The sequence below is a fragment of the Ovis canadensis genome, chromosome 6, assembly GCF_042477335.2.
Source record: "Ovis canadensis isolate MfBH-ARS-UI-01 breed Bighorn chromosome 6, ARS-UI_OviCan_v2, whole genome shotgun sequence".
Lineage (NCBI taxonomy): Eukaryota > Metazoa > Chordata > Mammalia > Artiodactyla > Bovidae > Ovis > Ovis canadensis.
The window spans coordinates 76,107,839-76,133,197 of NC_091250.1; the positions used below are offsets into that span (position 1 = coordinate 76,107,839).

General features: G+C 47.1%; 1 protein-coding gene across 13 annotated transcripts in view; it reads right to left on the minus strand.

Annotated features, from left to right (window-relative positions):
• The window catches only part of APBB2 (amyloid beta precursor protein binding family B member 2), a 381,548-nt gene that overhangs the window by 15,097 nt on the left and 341,092 nt on the right, over positions 1 to 25,359 (minus strand). Inside the window, exon 1 of one of the 13 annotated variants that reach the window (XM_069593943.1) lies at positions 21,766 to 21,924. The exons of 11 other annotated variants lie outside the window; for them this stretch is intronic. Coding sequence is in view for 1 of the 2 variants with exons in the window: in XM_069593942.1 (XP_069450043.1) it covers positions 9,115 to 9,170 (56 nt within the window). In the remaining variant the exon portion in view is untranslated. Of the gene's footprint in view, positions 1 to 9,114; positions 9,227 to 21,765; positions 21,925 to 25,359 lie in introns of those variants that run through there. One more of the 13 variants, XM_069593942.1, reaches the window with a different exon arrangement.

The window sequence follows — 25,359 nt, forward strand, 5'->3', positions numbered from 1 at the left end:
AGCCACCCACAGGCACTTGAATCTCCACCTGTGAACACCTGCCCACAGACCTGCTCTGCTCCACCTTCCCATGACCTCAGCTTCCATTGCAGTTGGTGCCCTCCATACTACAACTAGGGGCCGTCCTGACTCCCGCCCCGCCATTCCTAGCCCCCGCACTCTGTACCCAACCCCCCCCATTCAGCCTATTTCCCTCCTGACAGTGCCTCGAATCCACCCCTTCCTTGCCAGCCCTGCCAGTGCTCAGGATTTCTAGGCAGGTCTCGCCTCCCTGCCTTTGCTCACATCGTCTCCAGGCTTTGGCCATAGCTGAAGACCTGGATGAAGCTGGGTGAGCACCCTGTCCAGTGCTAGCGTGCTCCTTGCACACGTAACACCCACCACTGAGTACCATGAGTGTCTGCTTGTGAGTTCTGTCTTCCCCACACCCCGCTGAAGTTCCGTGAAGATGATTTGTGCCTTGCTGCTGCTGCTAAGTCGCTTCAGTCGTGTCTGACTCTGTGCGACCCCATAGATGGCAGCCCACCAGGCTCCCCCATTTCTGGGATTCTCCAGGCAGGAACACTGGGGTGGGTTGCCATTTCCTTTTCCAATGCATGAAAGTGAAGAGTGAAAATGAAGTCGCTCAGTCATGTCCAACTCTGTGTGACCCCATGGACTGCAGCCCACCAGGCTCCTCTGTCCATAGCATTTTCCAGGCAAGACTACTGGAGTGGGGTGCCATTGCCTTCTCCTTTTGTGCCTTATTCACCCTCAATACCCAGTCTCTGGGCCTGGCTTTAACTGGTACTGAGTGCCCCCCTCTCTCAAGCACAGGGCAAGAAGCATGCACCCTATTATCCGTCGAGAAAGTTGGCCTGTGGTCAGAGGTATGAATGGCTGCTCTGATACTGAGGCTGAGGGTGGGTCTGCGTGAGAAGCTGGGCCCAGACTTTGGGGGTAAGCACAGCCTTGCTGAAACTCCAATACTTTGGCCACCTGATGCAAAGAACTGACTCACTGGAAAAGATCTCGATGCTGGGAAAGACTGAAGGCAGGAGGAGAAGGGGACGACAGGGGATGAGATGGCTGGATGGCATCACCACCCTGATGGACATGAGTCTGAGTAGGCTCTGGGAGTTGGTGATGGACAGGGAAGCCTGGCGTGCTGCAGTCTGTGGGGCCGCAAAAAGTTGGACGTGACTGAGCAACTGAACTGACAGCCTTGCTCCATACTGTGCTTCCAAGGCCTTCCCTAGTCCCAACCCCCATCGGGATAGCACATGACTTGACAAACGACGAGAAGGCATCACTTTTGTTGGAGACCATGCTCTAGGGAAGTCATTTCAGGCCTGCCTCCTTCTGGCTACTTCTCTTTTCTGGGCAGTTCCTAAAGTGATAACACATAGTGTCTCACCACACACTGCTCTCCTCCTTCAAAATTCCACGTTCAGTCAGCATTTTTCTGATGCTAAGTCTTTGAAGTTCTTGTGGTCACCCATGGCAAGTCCAAAAAATTTTGTCTGGGTTTCTGGAGTTCCAAAGTTTGTCCCACCAACTCTTCCAGCATCCTTAGTCCAGCTAAGCAGCTCTCCCCTCTGCCCCTGCAAGCTGGGTCCCCGTGTCCACTCACAGCACCTCCCCTTGCCTGGCCAGGTGTGTACTGTGTGCCATCCGGCACAGTCTGCAGCTCACTACACCATCTACTCCGCATGGCCCAGTTCGAAAGCCCTCTGGCCCTCTGGCCCCTAGCACCTTGCTTGTGTCTGAATGCTGAAAGGATCCGCGTTCTGGACCACAAAGGATTACAGCTTGTTATATCCCACCTTTAGTAGAGACCTCACCAGCATCTGTCCTCTCTGAGAGAGGAAGGGACAACCAGAGGGCAACGGGTCAGAACCCAGGCACCCCAACTTCTAGTCCCATTCCTGATTTCACTGAGCTATACAGTCTCGGGCATGAAGTAAAAAAAAAAAAGATGGAATTCTCCAGGGTTCCTTTCCAGCTCTGATAATCTATGATGTAAGCATCCAAGATCCATCCTGCTCTCTGCGACTGCTGGCTGGCCTATGAGTGTAGTCAGGCCACTATCAGGGAGGGCCAAGCAGGCCCTGATCGATAAGCAATGGATCACTACCATCACGCTTCAGATGCAACCCCACAGGAGTAATTTTTTAAAATTATTATTATTAATCTTCATCTTCTTCTGGCTCAGGAGAAAGTGATTAAGGTCTAAGGCGACCATCTGACCCACATTTTCCCAAATGGGCAGCTTAGCAGCGCAGGCTCTGTTTGGGGCATTCTGATACTTTAAAAAAAAAAACACAAAAAACCAGCTTTGTCTTTTCCTGTTCCCTCCTAGGTACCAGGCTAATAGATCAGGGAGGCAGAAATCTGTTGGTAATTTAACCTCCCAAGAGAAAACAAGTTCCCTCATCTCTTCCCTGTGGAGGGGTCAGGAGATTTGCATGTCTCTATTTAATTGCCATGAAACATATCCCAAGTCACCCTAAAAGAGCAAAAAGTCCCAAGAATGAGGATTTGTAAGAATTCACTTTCAAGGACTTCCCCGGTGGCCAAGACGCTGCACTCCCAGTGTAGGGGGCCTGGGTTCGATCCCCGATCAGGGAAACTAGATCCCATATGCTGCAACTAAGACCCAAAATAGCCAAAAAATAATCTAAAAAAAAAAAAAAAGAATTCACTTTCAGGCCTGCAACACAGACAAGTCGAACAACTTCCTTCTTGTGAGAGAAATAAATGGCTGAGCTAATCTCATCATTATTCAGAATGAAATCCAAATACCTATTAACTGGTTGTTGTAAAATCCTGCCTTTTCAGCACCTGATTTCTGAAAATGGCTGCAGCTATAGATAAAATAACGACCCTCCCAAGACATTCCTATCCTAACTCCCAGAGTCTGTGAATAGATGACTTTACAAAGAGGACTCTGCAGGTGGGACTGAGTGAAGGATTCTGATTTGGGGCTGTGGCCCTGGATTATCTGGGTGGGCCTGACACACAAGGGAAAGAGGAGGCACTTGCCTTACAAAGGGAATTCTCAATACAGAACAGGCACAAGGGCTACAAGCCAAGGCAGGCAGGTAGCCTCTAAAGACTGGAAAAGTGGGAAGCCTTCTCTAGTGGGAAGACAGCCCTGCTGACACCATGATTTTTCACCTCTAAGACCAGATTTCTGATCTCCAGAACTATAAGAGAATAAATCTGTGTGACTTTAAGCCACTAAGTTTGTGGTAATTTATTATAGCAGCAATATAAAACTAATACACTTGCCAGTAGGCTTTACATTCTAACCAAATTATGATATGGTATAAGAACTTACATTTAAAAGTAATATTCAGTTCACTTCCTCAAACACCTTCTGAGCCACTATGACACGCCAGAGATGCAAACACAAACAGACAAGGCGCCAGCCTAGGCAGCCAGCTGTTCAGTGACAGAGATGCTCAGTGAGATCTAAGCTGCATCTCTAAGTACCAGGAACTCCCCAGGGTGAGAGGGCAGCGATGGTTCAAGGAACACTCAGAGGAGCTTGAGCAAGGCACAGAGGTAAGCAAGCCCACAGAGGGTTTGGAAGAACTCCTAGTCCTAGGCATGACCCCTGGCACTGCGGTGAGGGTCCATGGCTGCAGGGAGGCTGCACCATGTCCTGGCAGGAATCTGGCTCTTACTCTGAGCCATCAAGTCTGTCATATGACACAAGACCCCATCTGACATGTGTTTTAAAAAGTTGCTTCTGGTAGAACAAAGTGGGTCAAGGGGAGGTGGAGGAGACAGATGGGTAAGAGGTATTAGACGGATGCCTGGAGGACTCACGGGTGTGGGAGATGAGAGGCAGAATCCGGAATAGCTCTGGAGTCCCTGCTGGGAAAACTAAGCGCCCTCACCCTGGGGAGGGGAGAGGGAAGGATCTAGTAAAGGAGGCTGGTGAGCTCCAGGTTGGACAAGATGTGTGAGGTGTTTGGGGGCCCACTGATCAGGTGGACACTCAGTCCCTGAGCTGAGGCCAGGTCTGGAGCTGGCCGGGTGGAGTCGGGGGTGCAGGCAGCTGAAGACAGAGAAGCAGATGAAAGGGTAGGGCGTGAGAAAACACAAAACAAGGGCTGGACCTTAGGAGGAAAGGCACGTGAAGGCCTATCTGAGGCCAAGGGCCCAATGAAAGGATGAAAAAAGGCTGCTGGGAGGGAGGAAAGCCCAGGACAGGCTGGCTCCAAAGACCCAAAGGAAGGGGTTTCAGAAGACGTCCCCAGGGCCACAGAGGCTGAACAGCAGGAGGCAGGCCAGTCAGCCAGCGCCATGGAGGTCTGGGGTGACCTCGGCCTCTCGGGCCATCCCCTGGAGAATGGCGTTTGGGTCCCAGCTTCAGAGCGAAGCAGTTGAGAGACCACAATGCAGTGCCCTTCCTTCTCCTTTCTTAAACTTCTCACTCTGGAGCTTCTCAAAGGACAGTCAATGACGCACACCCAGTTTCACGTTGACTAAGACAGGGCCTGACTCAGCCTTTCAGGTGTTTTTTCTGATCGGTGCTATGATCCTAAACGTCCTTATGCCCATGTGTAACATCGCCTTAACACTTTCTAGAGCTTCTCCTGTATCCCGAGGGGACAAGAAATTGCCATAATTACCAGCCTCCATTACAGTATTCCTGATCAATCAGCCCAGCACCACGGACGGGGGTTGGGGAGGGAAGAGCCCCCCGAGCTGGTGGTTCTCACCCAGCCGAACAGGGCCCACAGGGGCTCTGACACCGTGAGGGTGTGGTCAGCCTGCTGTAGCGCACTGCGGGAGCGTCTTCCCCTGCGCGCCTTCAGTGTCTCTCCTGTCCCCGACTTTGCGTCTCAGAGCCGCCAGCGGCACTCGGGCTGGCTTCCATGCCCCTCTGCTCCCTGCCCCCGCCCCCCGGGTCATGCCTCCTCCCGGGCCTCGGCATGGTCACCCATAAAGCCACAAATCTGGCTCAGATGACCCCCGAGGTCCAGTCAGAACAGGCTCCTGTCTTTTCGGACACATTCTCCAAGCTGCCTGTCTGTCTGAGACACTGTGTGTGACACTGAGCAGCAAGCACCACTTCTGCTCTTTGCTGCAGCTTTCTCCGGGAGCGAGTCCCTTCTGGAGTTCCGCCTCGCCTGGTTCCTGCAGTCAGGGGATCACTGCATTTCCTCCATCAACCAGGAAGTGGAAGGTTCACAGCTGTGTCTCCTCCTTAAACTGTAACAGAAGGGTGTACCAGGAATCAGCTACTTTCACCGTTAGGGGAAACCTTTGTGTTTCCAGCTCTTTTTGTTCCTCTTCTTTTGCTCTTCTCCCCAGTAATTACTCCCCCAGTGGACCAGCGGTGAGTTCTGTCAGGGAAAAATGTCAGTGCTAAGACATCTTACACAACAGCCTCAAATTTCTTAATGGCAAAGGGAAAAGACAAAAGAGTGCTTTTATTGTTCTCAGCTGAACAGCATTTTAATCGCCCTGCAGGGGCTTAATCCATCTGTATAGAATGAATGAATCAATGATTTTTTATTCAAATGGGTTCCATTAAAAAGCTGCCAAGACAGAACTGCTCACCCTTTCCCTAAATCCCTCCCCTTGCAACTCTTCCGTAAATGAAAACTTGCTTATGATCTTACCCCTCTTCAAAAGGAATTTAAGAGGCATCTACAGACCTTTTCTGTATATTCTTGCCACCTCTTCTTAATATCTTCTGCTTCTGTTAGGTCCATATCATTTCTGTCCTTTATCGAGCCCATCTTTGCACGAAATGTTCCCTTGGTATCTCTAATTTTCTTGAAGAGATCTCTAGTCTTTCCCATTCTGTTGTTTTCCTCTATTTCTTTGATCGTTGAGGAAGGCTTTCTTATCTCTTCTTGTTATTCTTTGGAACTCTGCATTCAGATGCTTATATCTTTCATTTTCTCCTTTGCTTTTCGCTTCTCTTCTTTTCACAGCTATTTGTAAGGCCTCCCCAGACAACCATTTTGCTTTTTTGCGTTTCTTTTCCATGAGGATGGTCTTGATCTCTGTCTCCTGTACAATGTCATGAACCTCCGTCCATAGTTCATCTGGCACTCTATCTATCAGATCTAGGCCCTTAAATCTATTTCTCACTTCCACTGTATAATCATAAGGGATTTGATTTAGGTCATACTTGAATGGTCTAGTGGTTTTCCCTACTTTCTTCAATTTAAGTCTGAATTTGGCAATAAGGAGTTCATGATCTGAGCCACAGTCAGCTCCCGGTCTTGTTTTTGCTGACTGTATAGAGCTTCTTCATCTTTGGCTACAAAGAATATAATCAATCTGATTTCGGACTGCAAGGAGATCCAACCAGTCCATTCTAAAGGAGATCAGTCCTGGGTGTTCTTTGGAAGGACTGATGCTAAAGCTGAAACTCCAGTACTTTGGCTACCTCATGTGAAGAGTTGACTCATTGGAAAAGACTGTGATGCTGGGAGGGACTGGGGGCAGGAGGAGAAGGGGACGACAGAAGATGAGATGGCTCGATGGCATCACCAACTCGATAGACGTGAGTCTGAGTGAACTCTGGGGGCTGGTGATGGACAGGGAGGCCTGGCATGCTGCGATTCATGGGGTCATAAAGAGTCGGACATGCCTGAGCGACTGAACTGACTGACCTCTTAGCGGTTACCCAGGCTAACATTTCTTCCCTCCTTCTACAGCAACCCAGACAGGTGGTACTTAGAATGCATCAGTGGTATAAAACCTCACTTACTTAACAGATCAGGAGGAGCTCCACTACTGGGACGCTCCCACAAACCAACACATTATTTTCTCTTAATGATGAATGAAAACTTGCCTCCCCACAACGTGTGCCTACGGGCCTGGGCTCTGCTTTCTGGAACTGCCCTAGTCCCACACACGACAGCCTAGATGTGTCTGGCAGTAGCTCTCTCCCTTCTTTTCTGTCAGATTCCCTGCCATTCAGTCTCTCGCTAAATCTTTTCTGTTAGCACTCCTGACGAAGTCTCCACAATTTGGTAAAGTCTTTTATGTAACCCATGTTCGCTCAGGTCAAATACATGTTATGTCTGACACACGCTGGCCCATGGAGGAAACAGAATAATATTTGTTGTTATTATAAATAAGGAAAAAGAAGTAAAAAGAAAAAAAAAAGGTCCACTTTGAAATACTGTCTCCTACTGTCTCCTTATCCACAAAGGACATTTTAATAAATCTTTGCAGAGGTACAAATATAATAACACTTGCTGAAAGGTTCCCAAGACCCTTTCCTCCCAGCTTGTCTTTCTGTAGAGGCGATAAGCGAACAGAGTTGTTACCACTGCAGAGGACAGGTCCCACCTGCAAACAAGGACAAAAGAGCAGCAGGGAGATTTGGTCCAAACATTCCAAATCCAGCCCTTTATGATAAGGGGCTTTCTCTCTTCATCTCACCTGCAAAGGGCCTAAAAGGAGGAGTCCTGTTTTCAAGGCTGCCTGCTCTTCTTTGCCTAACGGCTCTTATTTTCTTATTGCACTTTGAAACTATTGTTCTCGGGGCTTGGGGAAAGGAAGAGAAGGAAATGGGATGAGAAACGCTTTCCTCCTAAAAGGCTAATTAATCCAGGAGGTTACACATACATACTGGCTACATACATGTACGAGCCACTTTGATTTTTTCTTATTTCGCCCAGCAGCACACACACCATATGCAGGCATTACTAATTTCACAAAGCTCAGGCTCCGATTTGGTAAACTCAACTTTCTTTGCAAACTTAAGAAGATGTTAAGTTTGTAAACTCTGAAAGGGGCACTGTAGCAGCTCACCACCTGCGTAAACACACATTCTCCACGGGGAACCCTTTCTTTACCAGGTGCTTTCATGAGACACACAGACTGCGCACCCAGCAAGTCTGAAAAGCGACCACCTGCAAATAAATACTACAGGTGCTGCGGGCAAACCAGAGTCTGTAGCCCTCTCTAGAATGGCCTTTGCTGTTAATACTCAGAGCACTGGTTCCCAGAGAGGAGCCCTGAATAAACCCGGACGGCAGGACCTACCAAACATGTGAACACATTCTCACCATTGGCTCCCACAAGACTTAGTGGGAACTTTAGGCCAGGGAGCTGGTATCCGAACCCACGCTCTCATCCTCCAGAAACTTCCACCACCTCCCGGGGCCAGGGTCCCCTCAGAAGGCGTGAGAAAGTCAATCAAGCTCCCCAAATCTCCTAAGCATGGCCTCTGGGAGACTGACCCTGGAAGTGTCACCACCCAGCCTGTGCAGTCTCCCTTCCCTCGGGCCGCTAAGCAACGACTGCAGCTCATCCTAAAGGAGGAAGTGGCTGCCGGTTGCAGCTCAGCCCCTCCTCCCCCGAGGGAGCAAGCAAAGGGGCTGTCGCTGGTGTCTCTTCACTTTGCCAAGCAGTACTGACAATCATTCTTTCAACAGGAAAAATTCCCAAAGGTTCTCCTTCCATCAGAAATGGAGCTTTTATGAAGTGACAGAGCTGAGGAATCGTGGAGCTTAAAAGCCCCCAATCAGCCAATGGTCAGGCTGACATTCAGAGTACTGAAAATACACGCATCTGAGGTACAAATACCTTTCATTTTGGAGGTGCAGCCTTTCCATCGGTATGTTCTTCTAGATGTGAGAAGAGAGGAGAAGAATTCCATATATTTTAGCTAATAATCCAGCCTGAAATTGAGTCAGTCCCTCTGGCTATCATCCTAGAGTCAAACCTTACCAACAAAGCTCTATGGAGAAGTCCTAACAGGCCAGTCCTAGTATTAGTTCTTCACAAAGCACGAAAAGCCTCCTTACGCAACCTGGTACCTAACCTGCTATTTCTATCATGTCTTCTCCCCAGCACGCTGACTAGATTCTGCTCAGCTAGCAGTGAGAGGGACCAAGTCATGGCTCTGCCCATCACCTTCCCCAGACAGGGTCAAGCAGCAGAGGATCACGGCCCCAGAGCCACATCCACACTGTTTTGAAAGCAGGACACATAACACTGATGATGAGAAAAAGTTAAAATGAAGTTCCACCTTGCAAAGACAGCGATGGCTGTGATGAAGGTGAGAAGGGCATGAAGAAAGCAAATGAGCTTTTCTAGACACTGAAGACAGCACAAAGAGGGGGAGAAGAGAAAATCGCCGGTTACCTCTCTCTGAATCCGGGAAGGCATGAGGGAACAGAGCAGAAACAACACGTTAGCATTCACAAGGTACCCGCTATTTACCACAGTCCTGTTAACATTGACTCTAAGCGCTGACATTCCATCTTATTTCCCAACTTGGCTGTAATTAATAGCCTTTCGGTGCTTATTTTAGCTGAACTCCCTCACACAGAAGCGTGTATTTTGAGCCACTTTACGATGGAGCCAAAAGATGCCAGCTGAGTTTACAGAGGATCGTATCAACCGTGGGAGGTAATCAAGCCTAAAATATCACAGTGAAATACGGGAAACCATTTGCAGAGAACAGCAGCAGAGTACGTATCTTCTCTTCGTTTTCCAGCTCCACCTGCTCTCAATAAAAAACATATGGAAACAAAGACACGGCAACAGCCTTACCTGCTTTACTAGCACTTCCAGCACTTTTTAATAGAGCTACAGTGTCACAATCCAGGGATTCTCCCAGGACGGCACCCGGAGAGGGGGAGAGGGGGACGAAGCAGGAGAGGCAAAGGCCGGGCAGCAGGCCAAGGGCAGAGGTGGGCCGAGGCCCGGCCAGGAAATGAGCTCAAGGGTGAGAAAACAGATTTGTGCCAGGGACGAGAGGAACGGCATGTGGAGAGAAGCTGGCAGCAGTTTGGGGTTTGGGCCTGAACGCTTTGAGTTCTACCCCCGGAGCTGCTCTGAGCCTCCAGAGGGACCCTAGTGAAGCCACTTAACCTCCTGACCCAGAGTGCTCACACCTGTCTGGTCTGGGCACAGCCAATCTGAAGGGGCCTGATGGCAGAGCCCCAAGTCGGTCACAGGCAGTTCACACTTGACCAAACTGAAGAGGCTGGATAACAGAAAAAGAGGAGGAAAGCCAGAAACCTGCCTCCGCAGGGACCCTGTGGCCAGGGTCATGGAGCGGCCAGCAGGACCCTGCGGAGATGAGAGCTGCAATCAGAATGTGAGAGACCGTGGAGTACAGCCACTGGGCAGAAACGCAGGGCTGTCCATCTGATACTGAACAGTGACTGTGACATCTTATTCAATGGGGGGGGAAGCAAACAACCCAAGTCACAGATATACGGTCTTACAGGAAAAACCACAAAAAAAGTTTGAGTGTGAATTTCAATATATGCATGGCAAAATATCTGGGACAGCTGAACATCCAAACCATCACCTCTTATCTGGCGACGGGATAACAGAGGAATGTATTTAATATAGTCATGTGAATTTTATGCAATAAGAACACACAACATTTGTCATACAAATATGTAAGTATCGGCCTCAACACTTGAGAAAAGCATTGTAATATGCATACTCTGCTGCCGCTAAGTCGCTTCAGTCGTGTCTGACTCTCTGCGACCCCTTAGACGGCAGCCCAGGAGGCTCCCCCGTCCCTGGGATTCTCCAGGCAAGAACACTGGAGTGGGTTGCCATTTCCCTCTCCAATGCATGAAAGTGAAAAGTGAAAGTGAAGCCGCTCGGTTGTGTCCGACTCTTAGCGACCTCTAAGGCTCAAATAACCATACTGCAGTGTATGTGATGACCCATCGCACTCCCAGTCAGTAGCAACTACCAGACTACCTTTTACTGAGTGCTGGCTCTGTGTTGCCCTAGCAGCAACCTGACAAGGTAAATACTATGTTCTCACTGATAGAAAGGGAAACAAGTTGAGAGAGAGTCGAGGGGCTTGACCAAGGTCACACAGCAGTACCTGGTGAAGTCAGCATTTGGTTGTGGGCCTGCAGGACTCTAATTCTGGTCTCCTGAGAAGCACCTAATACATGGACCCCACGCTTCTTCACAGTCCTGCAGAAGCACCTCACAGTCTGTCTCCCGAATGAACCAGCAGGTTACTATGCACAAGTGTTCAAAATGGGGAAATGGTTTGCAACTGGGGTTTTAGGTAAACAGAGGAGCACCCCCCCACCCTCCCCTGCCACCTTGTGGCCTGTGAACTTTTGCAGGGAGAGAAGGGAGCTGAAAATTCCTAAGAGAAGCCCTTTAGCTAAGTAAGTGGTCAGAGCTGTGTTCAAATCCTGCTGGTTACTTACACTCTCTTTTTCCTGGGCTCCCTCTCTGTGACCCTCAGAACCCGATTCCTAGTCAGTGAAAAAGGGACAAGGACCCCTGGCTCAGGGTAATCATGAGAACCCAGTTAAATGAGACGGCGTGTGCTAAGAATGTCTGCTATGTCGCAAGTGAACAGACTGCATTGCTGTGGTTATCGTCACCAGGTCATCTGATGGTGTCATGTCCCAGCTGGGTGGGGCTGGGCAGCGACTGAGACAAAACATCTTCCATGGCAGGGAGGTCGCTTGGGGGTAATTGGTGGTCTCTCCTCGGATCTGCTGGGCGCCACTTACCATAGCATGGGGTTACCTCCCCTGCTCCTCTGCACTGCCCCCATCAAAGCCAATATTTGGAGGCAATTTAGCTCATCAGCAAAGGATCCAAAGGTCTGGCTTTCAGTCCCGGTTTGAGTAAACACTCTGCAAGTCACTTAATCTGAATCCTGGGTTTTTCATCTAAGACAGACAAGGACACTGAAGTGCGAAGAGGCTAAGGGCCTTGACCTGAGGGCAAACAGTGAATAAATACCAGGGACATGAAAATTCGAAATCTCCTCATATTCAGATTTTTGGATTCAAGTGCTTTGATTCTTACTACAAAGATGCCTGGGCAGCATTTCCTTGACTAACTTTTTATTTACGCTAGGTGCTTTTGGTTCTTGATAAAAAGATTATACCTAAGTATATGGATTATGCGTAAGTAACCTTAAGTCTAGACACCTGAGGATGCAATCTGTTTCTTTTGTGTATATTATTGGCGTCTTGGCTATTTGAAATCAGAATTGTTACTAGTGGTTCACTTAATGAAATAACATCTATATGTACCTACTATGTTTTTCCCTGAAGGCAGGACTCAGAAAAATGACACTGTGAACTTCTAACAAGGTCTGTTTAGTTGAGGTTAATAGACCTGCTTGATTTAAGCATTGAAGAGAAAACCAGCCATAACTGGGGACACTTCAGAGCGATCTTTGAAATGTCATGCAAAAAATGCAGAAGAGTCCCGGTGGCAGCTACTTCATCAACTCCACACCTTGTAATGTGCTGGGGAAGAAACATCAGCCCAAAGTTGGGCTTCTGTGTGAGACGCGCCATTCTGAAAGTGGGGAAGGCTAAATTTAGAGTCAGGCGTAAGCTTACTCCCCCTTCTCACAGTACAAGATGCCAGTGGGAAGAATTCAACCCCAGGATCAAATCCACACTAGCCACACAGGCGAATGCTGCCTGATCAGCACGCTCTCGGCGACTGTTTCTTGGGAAAATGAACGGAGTAAGTAAGTGGCAAGGTTTTCATTAAAAAAAAAGTCTGAAATAGCAGAACTACTTGGCATGTGTAACTGGGCATCCAAATGAATAGAAAATTCCTAAAAAAAAAAAAAAAAGCATACCAGAATCACAATGTCTATTCTAGCTTTTGGAAGAAGACATATCTCCCCAGCACAGCCACCTACTTCTTATGCAGCACACACTGTCCATGCTTCACAAACTGAGCACGTACAGCAAAGACTTGCCAGGGTACTTCTCGCTCCATGTTTGCAGAATTCGCTGCTTCACGCTACTTTTTGATGCTTGTCTTTCATCACTGAGAGTCTTTTGAGCCATGAGCGCCAGCACAGACCAGCATTAGCCACACAGCAATGAAGTAAAGACACAAAACTTCATATCACGAAAACTCTCGTACCAACGCCTGAACCTGACAGTTTCTCTTTTCCTCCAGCTTCAGATTTCTTGTTCCTGATATTTATTCACTACTTGCCCTCAGTCAAGGCCCTTAGCTTCTTTGTTCTTCAGTTTTCTCATCTGTGAAATGGGAGCAATACTGGTAACTCACCTCCTAAGATATTAGTGCTGGAGGGATGGCCCCTGTTAATCAGTGTCAGGCTCATGGTGGGGCAGCCCGCAGTGTAGACCTGACATACACACCGCACAGTGTGGTCAGTTGAGGGGAAGTAGGGGAGGAAGCTCTGCCAAGAGGAAGGTTTCCAAACCTGTTTTGGATCATGAAACCTTTGAACTCTGATGAAAACATTCCAGAAAGAAATGTCTGCAGACCCACACTTTGACACACCATCTCAGGGGGATGCGGGACAAAGTTCAATAGCCCCAGAAACTCATGCATAGACCCTTTTAGAATCCACACGCTGCAGGTGAAAGATCTCTGAACTGAATTCTGAATTTATGCAAATTCACCATCTGGTGTCTACTAAGTTTCAGACAATTCAGCTCAGGGAAAGGTTCTCTCCTTCCCAAGACCAAACAGCAACAGGAACACCTCTGACAAGTGTACCTTCCTTTGCAAAATGAGCTCCCTTCCCACCTCCCTCCTCCTGTGCCCCCTTCCCAGCACTAGCTACCTGTTAACTGTTGACTGGCAGACACAGGAGCTAAAGCTCCAACTGGAATAAAGTGTGAAGCTGAGGATCTAAAGTGGTATAAGAGTATTGAAATTCAAGGCACATTTTTCTAAACAAAGGACTTTCTCATGCCACTAGAGAGAAGACACAATACTAGTAAGCTTACTAATGAGGCAAAAAAGGATATTTGAGAGCAACCAGGAAATGAGAAATTTTTTAAAGTCCATCTTTGAAGACAGCAAGAATTAATGAGCATCTGCTTGCATCTGTGCTGTACTACAATTAAAAAAAAAAACACACACAACCACCTTGCTTCTCTGAATATCTGAGCAAATAGAGAATACACATAATTTATGTTTAGTCCTCAAGTAAGAGATAATTCATGCCATGTTCAAGATATAAAGTTTAGGGCACAATCAAAGGATAAAACTAATGTAAAATATACATGAACTGTAAAACCATGGGCTGGCTTCCTTCCTGAAAGGAGAGATGGTAAACAAAAACAAAACAGTTGCTTTTGTTTTTTGAAACAAAGCAAGACCCAGAAAGCCCCTATCTGACAAGGTTCAAGAACAAGGGAACCTCTGGGGAAGATGACAGCTCCCTATACCAGGCAAGTGCTTTTCATGCAAAAAGTGCCATGAAGTCACTCCCACTGGCTGGTACAGACCAGGCTCTGAGTTAAAACCACGATGAGGGACTTCCCTGGCAGTCCAGTGGTGAGGACTCCACTTTCACTTCAGGGTTCCACCAGTGGTCAGGGAATTAGGATACTGCACAGCCGTCAAGGTGTGGCCAACACATAAACACACACACCCCAAATGAACCACAGTGAGCCTGTGGGTGAACTCCTTGCAATTCCACGCACCCGGCCTCATCGAGGCTTTCAAGAGGTTTCAGTGAAAGTGTTAGTTGCTCAGTCATGTTCAACTCTTTGCAAACCCGTAGACTGTAGCCTGCCAGGCTCTTCGGTCCATGGGATTTCTCAGCCAAGAATACTGGAGTGGGTTGTCGTTTCATTCTCCACGGGGATCTTCCCAACTCAGGGACCAAACCTGGGTCTCCTGCATTGCAGGCAGCTTCTTTACCGTCTGAGCCACCAGGGATAGGCTTTAGGGCTATACTTTTACAGATAATCCCAATTCCTTTGTGCAGACAGAAAGAATACGAGAATGTCTGCTCAGTTATGTCCGACTCTTTGAGGCCCCATGGACTGTAACCAGGTGGGCTCCTCTGTTGGACAATACTATAGATAACACAAAAAGCCAAGACGTTCTACCGCCATCAGAATTTTGGAAACTTCCTGTAGATACAAGTATCCCTGATACTCTGTAAACTCAATAATACCTACATAAAAATAGGTATCAATACTAGGATGATTGATTGCTAAAAGCAAATAACACGAGTGGTTCCCACCTTATTCAACCTGCCACCCAGCCAGGCTCTGTTTCCGGTGCACATTATCACCAGGCCACACAATAACCCTTCAGGGGAGCCTCACGACTCTCATTTTATAAGAGACTCTAAGGTTCAAAACCCCACAGCTGAGAAAAGTGGTGGATCCGCAAATGGAGGACAGCTTGACCTGGCCAGTCTCATCTTCGCTCTGTGTTTTGGCTGGGGTGGTGGTTGGGGCACCTGGCACCTGAGCCTGCCTCCCTGCCAATGAATGGGCTCTCCCCAGGACCCACCCCTTGATGAGGAAAGACAGCCTCAGTTCTCCGATCCTGTCTCCACCCCTGTTGGAGTTTTGGTTCCGCCTCAACTGGACCTGGTAACAAAAATTAAGTGCTGTGCTTGGTCTAAATAACTTTCCAGGGCAAAGGCTGACAGTTTCCTTCTTTACACATCAGACACTTATCCTGTTGCTTCCCTGCTCTTCCCGACCCCCCACCCTACCCCATCTATCTCTCTGACCTCACTTCCTGCCTCTTCCATATCTGCTGGGCTCTGGCTTCACCCTGTTCACAAATACACCGGCCTTTGGAGACTTTGTGCTCACTGTTCCTGCTGCCTGGATACTCAGTTCCCTGGATATCCCACCAAGGACTTTCTCTTATTGTCATCACCTGTAGAAGACCCCTCCAGACCACCCAGTCACCACTAACTCTCAAAGCATCTAAAACTACCCTGTTTATTAGTTTATTATCTGTCCTTCCTTCTCCCCCACAAAAAAGTAAACTCTGTGTTAACGGGAAACCTTTCTGCCTTGTTCACTCACCACCTGGGTAAGTGTTCATTCATCACTGCCTGGCACATAACAAGTAATCAAATATTTCTGAATAAATGAGTAGTGTAAACAAAGGTCTTTCCCCCTTATTCCTGATCACATTGATACAGGAATAATGCTGTGAATAATAGGGACTTGGCTGGATTTTTCTCCTGCTATTGTTTATTACAGTCTGCACTTTAAAAATGACTTTAGTTCACATTCAGTTCTCATGTCATCTGAAACAATGTTAATAAAACATTTATTTTATCTGAATGGGCAGAACGTGAGTTCTGAGAAGATTATAATCTCTTATGACTGAATATGAAAGCAAAGCAAATCTATACCCTGATCATCTCCACAGAAAGTGTTTCCAGAGCCCCTAACTAGATTCTTTCTTCGGAACATTTGTCTAAATGAAACACAGCTCCTCTGCTCCTAAGGAAATCAATATATAAATTTCCCTTGTACGTTGATTTCTATCAAGATTTACTGACTCCCCAGATAACTGTCTTCATATTTGTATTCTTTGAGAAATAAACTTTTGTTTATCATTTACAGAAAAGACCCCAGACAAGGCATTTCCATGTATGCTGAGGCAGAAGAAGTATGTAGAGCTGGGCTACACACACACACACACACACACACACACACACACACAGAGTAGGAGTTAACTTCTTGATACAATTTGAAAGAAGACACATCTTTCCTGTTTGCTAAGGTTACTTTTTATTCATAGCTAGCTTTCTTACAGCTAGCATCTTTTTTCTTTTCCCTCAAATATGGTAAGTCTTCAAAAAAACAAAACCACAATCCCATCATGGTGGCATCCTCTTTTCACTGTGAGTTTGCCTTCCTTTTATTGTCCATATGTCTTTATACTTGACAAATAGAATTAACATGCCTTCATCGAGAAGAAGCTCAAGCGTGGGCTGGGGGATGTTTGAATGATGGTCTGTCACAGAGGTACTCCTACCAGCCAGACCTGTTCAGGAATGCTCTCTGGAGACTGGTTTTCAGAATACCATACAGCTGTCCAAAGGTGACCAAGCCCTCTTGCTTCCAAAGAACAAGGTCCCTATTTCAGTCATCACTGTGGTTTCCACTCAGGTCATTAAAGTCAGGGGTTGCAAATGATGGCTTGAGGATCACCGTCCATCCGTTCCCTGCCTGCTCTTATGAATAGAGTGTCACTGAACACAACTGCACTCCGTCACTTCTCTTGTCAATGGCCTCTTCCGAGCCAGCATGATAGAGCTGAGGGGCTGCAACAGAAACCACAGACCCCCCCAAATACTTAATATCTTTCACAGAACAAGTCAGGGACCCCACTTTAGATGTCAGCCTGATTCAGGGGTGCAACATACAACGTGGACAAACAGTGAGACTAGGACCAGTTCAATAACTTGCAGAGCCCAGTGCAAAATGAAATGCAAAGCTCTGCCTGCATGAGAAATACTATGAATTTCAAGATTGTAACAGCAGAGCAGTAAACCAAGTGTGCGTTAAACCTGTGCAACTGGCTGAGACGCTGGAATAATCCTTGTTACAGGTGATAAACTCCAGGGCCAGCTGGAAACTATTCCACCCTGAAGCAGGAGGAAGAACTCTTTCAATTTGTAGCTTTAGAGCCAGAGTGCCTTTTGCTCAACTAAAATCTTACATGGATGCCCAGAATGAGGACCAGAATCAACATGGGTCTCTGCTCCAGCCACTTTATTTTGAAAGAATCACTAGCAGGCTATGACTCTGCTTAGAATGTTTGTCCATTTTTGGGGGGGTGGGGGTGGGGTAGACAAACAAATCACACTAGACTCCTTGGAAACAGCATTTTCATGTAACCTGGCAAACAGATGCATGCTTTCACATGACAGAATCAGGTCAAATCAGCCCCAATTGTCAACTGTGTTCTCCTCAGCGGCTTTTCCTCTATCATAATTATTTCAACTGTCATAATTTATTCATCCCCAGACATGCTTACATGTTCTAGGGTAACCAGTCCAGGCTTCTAGAGCAGAAGGGGTGGCAGTCTCCATCACTTCTGCCCCTTTTCATCGCCTAAAATTCTGACTGCAGAAGGAGGATTTTCTGCATAAAAATTTTGCAAACCCAAACCAAAGTTGGCTTCAAAACCAAAGTTAACTGACAAAGACATTGTAAAATTTCATGTTCACAAATCTGTAGCTAGAAAGAGGGGCCAAAAAAAAAAAGTCCCATCAGAGACCAAATATTGCATTTCTCTACTTTTCAGATACAAGGAAATGGCTTTCTAGCTCTCGAAATGAACAGTGAATTTCCTGTGTTATTAAAGAATTTTACTCCTGCTGACTTTAAATAGATACAGAACTAGGCTTATTTACAACTGAGTATCTGTTGTTGGAAAGTCAGAGGATATTGGAAATGAAATTAACAACTTCAAATGTAATTATCAATGGTATCTTATAAATCTGGAAGCCCAGGCAGAGTAATTCTATATGGATTAAAGCTGAAACCTGCCTTCTTTCTTACTTTGATCCTTTATTTTTATGACAGAGCAAAGAAAATGCTCCAAGGTATGATAGACTGCAGGGTAAAATGTCCTGGACAAAAATGGCCAAATGCACAATACGCCGATAGGCAGGGCTGCTCATCCATACTGGAGAAAAAGACAACATAAGTCAAGGTCTTGGAATAATAGAAACTGAAAGTGAGTTGCTCATTGCTTAATTGTCTTTATACAGTCATTACTTTCCAACAGAAAAAAAAAAACCCCACAAAAAACAATGAATCTAAAAATCCAGCTTGGTCCTAGATGACCCCTCTTCTTTCACCTTCCACTGTCAACCATGCCAGTTCAGTCTCCACAACCTGCTTCTCTTCATCCCCCCCCCCTCCCCCCCGCTGCCGTGTTGATGTTTCCTGGACCAGGACTTGCTACCTGAACCTTCAACTTCCACCTCTGCTACCAACATCCATACCCCTTAACAGCATTCACTGGTACCTTTCTTTATGAAACAAAATAGATAATGGCACTCTCCCAGTTACCACCTTTCAGAGGTTTTTCACGAAATCAAAAAGAAAACTCAGGGATTTCCCTGGTGGTCCAGTGACTAAAACACTGCACTCCCAATGTAGGGGGCCCAGGTTCGATTCCTGGTCCGGAAACTAGATCTCACATGCCACAGCTAAGAGTTTGTGTGCCACAACAAAAAGATCTTGTATATCACAACTAAGACCTGGCACAGCCAAAATAAATTTTAAAAATATTTTTTTAAAAAGAAAAGAAAATTGAAACCTTCAACTATAACCCAAAAGCCTTATGTGATCTTGTCCCCCTGCCCTCAACCATCTCTTCCATCCAGCATGTATCGCTGGCCTTCCCACTCCAGCCACACTGGACTCTCTTGTATCCGTGAACATGCTGAGCACCCCTTGCTCTTCCTCCAGGGCCCCCCACACACCTGGCTTCTTCCCAGCTTTTGGCTGAGCTCAAAGGTCACCTGCAAGGATGGGCTGCCCCCTGGGGCCCCCTTTCCCCATCGAGATACTCTCTCTGCCACACTGTGCTATCCGCTCACAGCACTTATCATGTCCTGCCTGTTTGAACCCTGTCTGTCTCATTCCTTCATGTACCTCATGAGACACCTGGCACACAGACATTCCACATCTGCTGAAGGGCAAATTAATCTATAGATCTTACTTATATCTATCAAGTACATGTGATGATCATAGTTAAATCTTAAAAAACAATTCAATAAATTGTTAATTCATAAATTCCAATTATTTATGGAGAGCATCCTAGACACTATGTTAAAGGCAGAGAAATTCAAAGGGCTAAGATTTTCTAAAAAACATTTGTGTTTAAAACAGGCACTTGAACAGAACAAGTTATACGACTATTTAGTATGTTTTCACATGATCCTAGGGATTTGTGAAAAAGGTGAAAAGATAGACAAGAAAGTACATATTATCAGGAAACACTCTTGCAAATCCACAAAAAGTAGAGTGAGCTTGACAGGTGTTTTCCAACCATGCTCTAGGTCTCTAAACCTAGGAGTCACCTCAACACCTGGGAGACTGGGGACAGATAGAAAGCTTTGCTCAGTCAGTGGTACAGAAAGAAATTCATTTCCCCAAGGAGCTGTTCAAGATGAAAGCTGTTGAGGTGAGACTAGGAGCCTGCATCAACAACAGTTTTTGAAAGACTGGAATTACCATATCTTAAACAATGCCATTGTTCAAAACTCTTTGAGAACTCAGCTCTGGCCCACCTCGCAGTCCCAGGCTCCTCTGAAAGATATCCATGGCAAACAGATTCAAGAAGACAGATTCCAGAGCATGCGACCCACTGTATGATTAATACCTTCATCCTTGGAGCAGAGGTGACTTTGGTCCCACCTGTTCCTATCTACATCCTGGGCTCAGCTAACCTCCAGGGAGCAGCCAGCAGCATCTTCTTGGTTCACATCAGGGTCAATCTATCCACAGTGCCTCCCAGGGATGCTCCAATTCAGAAGCCCGAAATGGGCCCTATGCTGGTGTGCCACAGTACGAGCTCCAAAAAAGCAAGAAGGTACTTGATGCATTTACCAAATGCCAAATACCAAGTGCCAAAGCCAAGCACACAGCAAGTGTTCGATAAATACTTGTTAAATAAACTGTCCCCATTGTTCAAAAGCCAGGGCTTGCTAGAATGACAGAAAAACTCGTAAATGAACCAGCAGCTGTCAGAAAGATGGGGTTCCTGAGCAAACCAGCCCAAAGCCCATGCCTTCACTCTGAGCCAAGTCCAACAGCATCTTGTACAATGGTGACAGCTGATCCCTTGTAGAAAGTCTCTCTCCTATTAAGCTCGTTACACACATCTCACTTTGGACAACACAGCCACTGATAACTGAGAAACATTACAGACGAAATTTACAAATAGAGATTTAGGGCTGTTCCCCTCACAGTGCACTGTGTGGCTAACTTCTTGTGAAAGGCCTCAGGACACTTTTGTCCTGAAAGGCTTCACAAAGCAAATAAAACTCAAAGGCAGTAGCAAAGATTTCACTTTAGGGTGAAAACTTACAAACTGCTTTTGTGTCAGGGTAAGGCTGGAGGAGGAGCTGATTGCTCCATGACCTGAGAAAACCAGAAAGAGAATAACATGAGGAAGGCAGGCGGAACCCACCATTCATGACACTAGTCAAAGCTAGGCTGCAGCTGCAGTTATAAAAAGAAAAAGACTAATGGGATTGCCTTCTCCCTGGCCATCTCCCATCCAAAGCAGTAATGAAGATTCACAGCTAACACATTAACTGGGGAATCGATAGGCATGCCTGGATCCAATACTGGTACAGGGAAATAGATAACAGATAGAAAAGACACAGATTCCCTGAGAATCCAATTAAGTGTTGCGTGCAACATTTAAATCACATTTTTCTTAAACAAACAAAAATCTACTTCTTTTCAGTGCCAAAACAAGCACATGATAAGTTGGCTGTTTTTCCACATTTTGGGAATTTGAGACATTTTCCCACATGGAAGTCCAACAATATTGTAAGTCACACAACTAAAATTATTTGAAACTGCATAGTCTTTTACACCCAAAGATACTGCTTTCAATTAAAAAATCGGATCACCAAGATCCTGAGTATTTTTCACTCGTAATACAAACAAGAGTACATAAACGTGGATTCAGAGGTCATGCGAGATGAATGCACTCATTTATTCAGTCATAACACTGGGCACAACAGAAACCCCCAAAACAGATAATCTCAACAGCCCGGCCCTGAACAGCTTCCTGCCACACTCGTAAACTGCATCAAAAGACTCCTCCACCTTCCCCTCATTTCATACAATTCTCATCCTTCCCTCTAGCAAGGCAGAGCGACCCCTCCTCAGCCCTGCCGGCCGCCCTGGACCTCGCTAAGCACTGCCTCTAGGGATGGGAGCTTGCAGCCTTTGTCCCGCGGGTCGGGTCTCCGCGAGCTCGGCGCCCACCCGTCGGTTACCTGCAGACAAAGGCACGCCGCCCCGTGCCCTCATCCCTCACCTTGGCCTCCAGGGCGGCCCTGGGGCTGGGCGAGGATGCCGCCCCCAATGCGAGGGACAAGACCAGGTTGCAGGCACTAGCCACCCTGGGGCGGTCACTCACACCAGCAGCGGCGCGGTTCCTTCTGTTTCAAGTTGAAGCGAGTGCGGTCCGCGCCTCCCAGAGCCCGGCCCGCCCGCCGCCGCCGCCCATTGGCTGCTCGGCAGGCACGTGGGCCGTCGCCCCCGCCCACCCCGCACCCCGCTGGCAGGTGCCTCCAGCCAGGTGCTCTCAGCCTCCGGCGTCAGTCCCCAGGGAGAGGCGGAGTGCCCCAGCCCAACATAGCCCCATTCTATGCTGGATGTTTCTCTTTTGGGACTTCCAGGACTCAGAAAATTCCTCCTAATCCCACCTCTTTGGAAAGTTGACATCCCGGGCCTGGGTTTCCGATTTTTTCATAGATCTGCCTGATAGATGCCAGGAAGAGGGGCCACAGTGAACCCACAGTCAGAAAGCCTCTGCAATACCACAACTAAGCAGAAACAAACTGTAGTTTGATCCATCAGGCAGCAAGTTTTGAACTGAGCTGAAAAGATTTGTTTGTTTTTAAAAACAGATTCCCTGCCAATTTACACGAAGCACTAACAGTGGTCCACCCTTCCATATCTTCCTCATCCCGCGGCGCCTCTCTTAAGGCACCTTTTGTTCCTGACTCTCTTAAGATGCCTTTAGTTCACTGATTTAAAGCCAAGATGACACCTGGTACCCCAGTGCTGCTGCTGCTAAGTCGCTTCAGTCGTGTCCGACTCTGTGCGACCCCACAGATGGCAGCCCACCAGGGTCCCCCATCCCTGGATTCTCCAGGCAAGCGTACTGGAGTGGGTTGCCATTTCCTTCTCCAATGCATGCATGCATGCAGAGTCACTTCAGTCGTGTCCAACTCTGTGCGACCCCATGGACAGCAGCCCACCAGGCTCCTCTGTCCATGGAATTCTCCAGGCAAGAGTACTGGAGTGGGTTGCCATTGCCTTCTCCAAGGTACCCCAGTACTGTCATCTTTAACTGAGAGCTCCCCTCCTGCTACACATATGGAAGCAGGAAAGTGTTCCCTTGGCTAGATAACAGTATTTTAAATACGAGTGTTTGCCAGCTGCTGGCCAAAATCCTAGTTTTGAAAGGAAAACCCAAGGTCTTTTACTGAGTGTGTTCTATATGTGCCTAAAGTATTTCCTCTCTCTGTTTCTGGGCAAGAATAAGTTATCTGATTGAGCGATTACAGAATGAAACAGGCAGGGAACATCAGCCATAGTTTCTGCCAAATTCAAAGTTCAATACACTCCTTTTATAGGGAACAGAAAATACAAAATAAACATGGAAAATCAAGGGAGTACGTAACTGAAAGGGCTTGTCTGGGTTTAGCAAAACACATGACAGATATACTAGAAACTCTTTAATGTTCCTGTTTTAAAAGAGGATTAAACATCTCACTCATTCAGCATTTATTAAGCTCCTCCTAAAAAGTGTCACGCTTTGTGTTGACAACCATATAGTAGGCTTTTCTGGTTAGCAGTTGTCTCCCAAGGGGGACATGATTTAATCCATGGTGTATTCAATCTATGACCAGTAATACCTCAGTTATAATTGTTTACAATGAACTTCTGGCAAACACAGCTGTTTGGAACACGGCCCATTTTAGAAGTTGAGGGGGTGGATTTGAGTCTTGGGGTCAGAGCAAGTACCACCAAGTCTAGAAACATGAACCAACTTCACAGGACTGCACCTGTTACCCTGTCAGAGGGTGCCCTCCTGCCGTACACATAATTCTGGTCAGTTTGGTCATCTGCTTCTCTGCCTACTGCCAAATGGAAGCCACAAATCAGACAGGACTGCCAGGTGCCAACGGTGACAGCACAGGGTCACAGCCAAGGGTCTGCTTGCTTACCAAGACCTGCCATCTCTACCTCCTACTACTGTCTCAACCTCTCCTCCTCTCTCCTACTTCATGGCCAACCCTTGGTGCCAGCCGCCGACTCCTCCTGCTGGGATGGTCCTAATAGTCTTGAGTCTCCCTGTTTTCACTCTGTACCCAACTGGCCATTCTCACAGCAGCCACACACATGACCCTTTAAGTAGACAAGTCACACATCTGAGCATCCATGCTCCTGCTTTTAAACTTTACAGTGGCTTTCCAGCGATTGGAAATAAGGTCCATAATCATTTTCAGGGTCTCTGAGGCTACTTGGAATCTGGTCCCTACTTCCTCTCTAGTCAGTGCTGCAACCACATTCCTTCCTCCTCCTGTCTGCTCTGGTCTCTTCTTCCAGTTTCTGGAACATGCTCAGCTACTTCCCACTTCAGGGTTTTTGCACCAACCACCCCTTCCTCTTGAAATGCTCTTTGCTGCACTACTCACCTGGCTATGTGAGAGCTGGACTATAAAGAAAGCACAGAGGATGAGATGGTTGGATGGCACCCTGACTCAATGGACATGAGTTTGAGTAGGCTCTGGGAGTTGGTGATGGACAGGGAAGCCTGGTGTGCTGCAGTCCACGGGGTCACAAAGAGTTGGACACAATTTAGTGACTGAACTGAAACTGAAATCCCTCTCACCCTTCAGACCTCTGTCTACTTCCTTGTGAAACTCCTAACTGACAGTGCCATCCACCCCACAACCCTAAGCATCCAGACTCTTCTTGCACAGTGTTCACCTTCTTCACTTTAGGATCTTCACTTTATTGTGAGTTCTGTAAACTTACAGTAGTGCTGGTTTTGTTTCTCTACAGTAAAGAATTCAGCCTTGGCCAAAGAGAGGTCTGGACTTTGCCCTTGGCTTCTGGGAGGTACTTTTTAAGAGCACGGGACAGCATATTAAAAAGCAGAGACATTACTTTGCCAGCAAAGGTCCATCTAGTCAAAGCTACGGTTTTTCCAGTAGTCATGTATGGATGTGAGTGTTGGACTACAAAGAAAGCTGAGCGCTGAAAAACTGATGCTTCTGAACTGTGTGTTGGAGAAGATACTTGAGAGTCCCTTGGATTGCAAGGAGATCCAACCAGTCCACTCTAAAGATCAGTCCTGAATATTCATTGGAAGGACTGATGCTGCAACTCTAATACTTTGGCCACCTGATGCAAAGAACTGACTCATTGGAAAAGACCCTGATGCTGGGAAGGATTTAAAGTGGGAGGAGAAGGGGACGACAGAGGATGAGATGGTTGGATGGCATCACCAACTCGATGGACATGGGTTTGAGTAGGCTCTGGAAGTTGGTGATAGACAGGGAAGCCTGGCGTGCTGCAGTCCATGGGGTTGCAAAGAGTTGGATGCGACTGAGCGACTGAACTGAACTGAATGTCATACCTGATATGAGTGTTTTTGTTTTCCCAGGGGTCTTGGGTCACACTAGATAGTCTAACAATGTGGTTTAGGGTCAGGGCTTTGGGTCATTGAGCATTAGTTCCACCTCTGGCTTAGTCATGTGTATGGTCACGGGTATGGTCACCCACACCCACATGATGGGCGGCCCCCATAAAAATTGTGGACACCAAGGCTTGGATGAACTTCCCCAGTCGGCAATGCTCCATGAACACTGTCACACATCAACGCTGGGAAAGC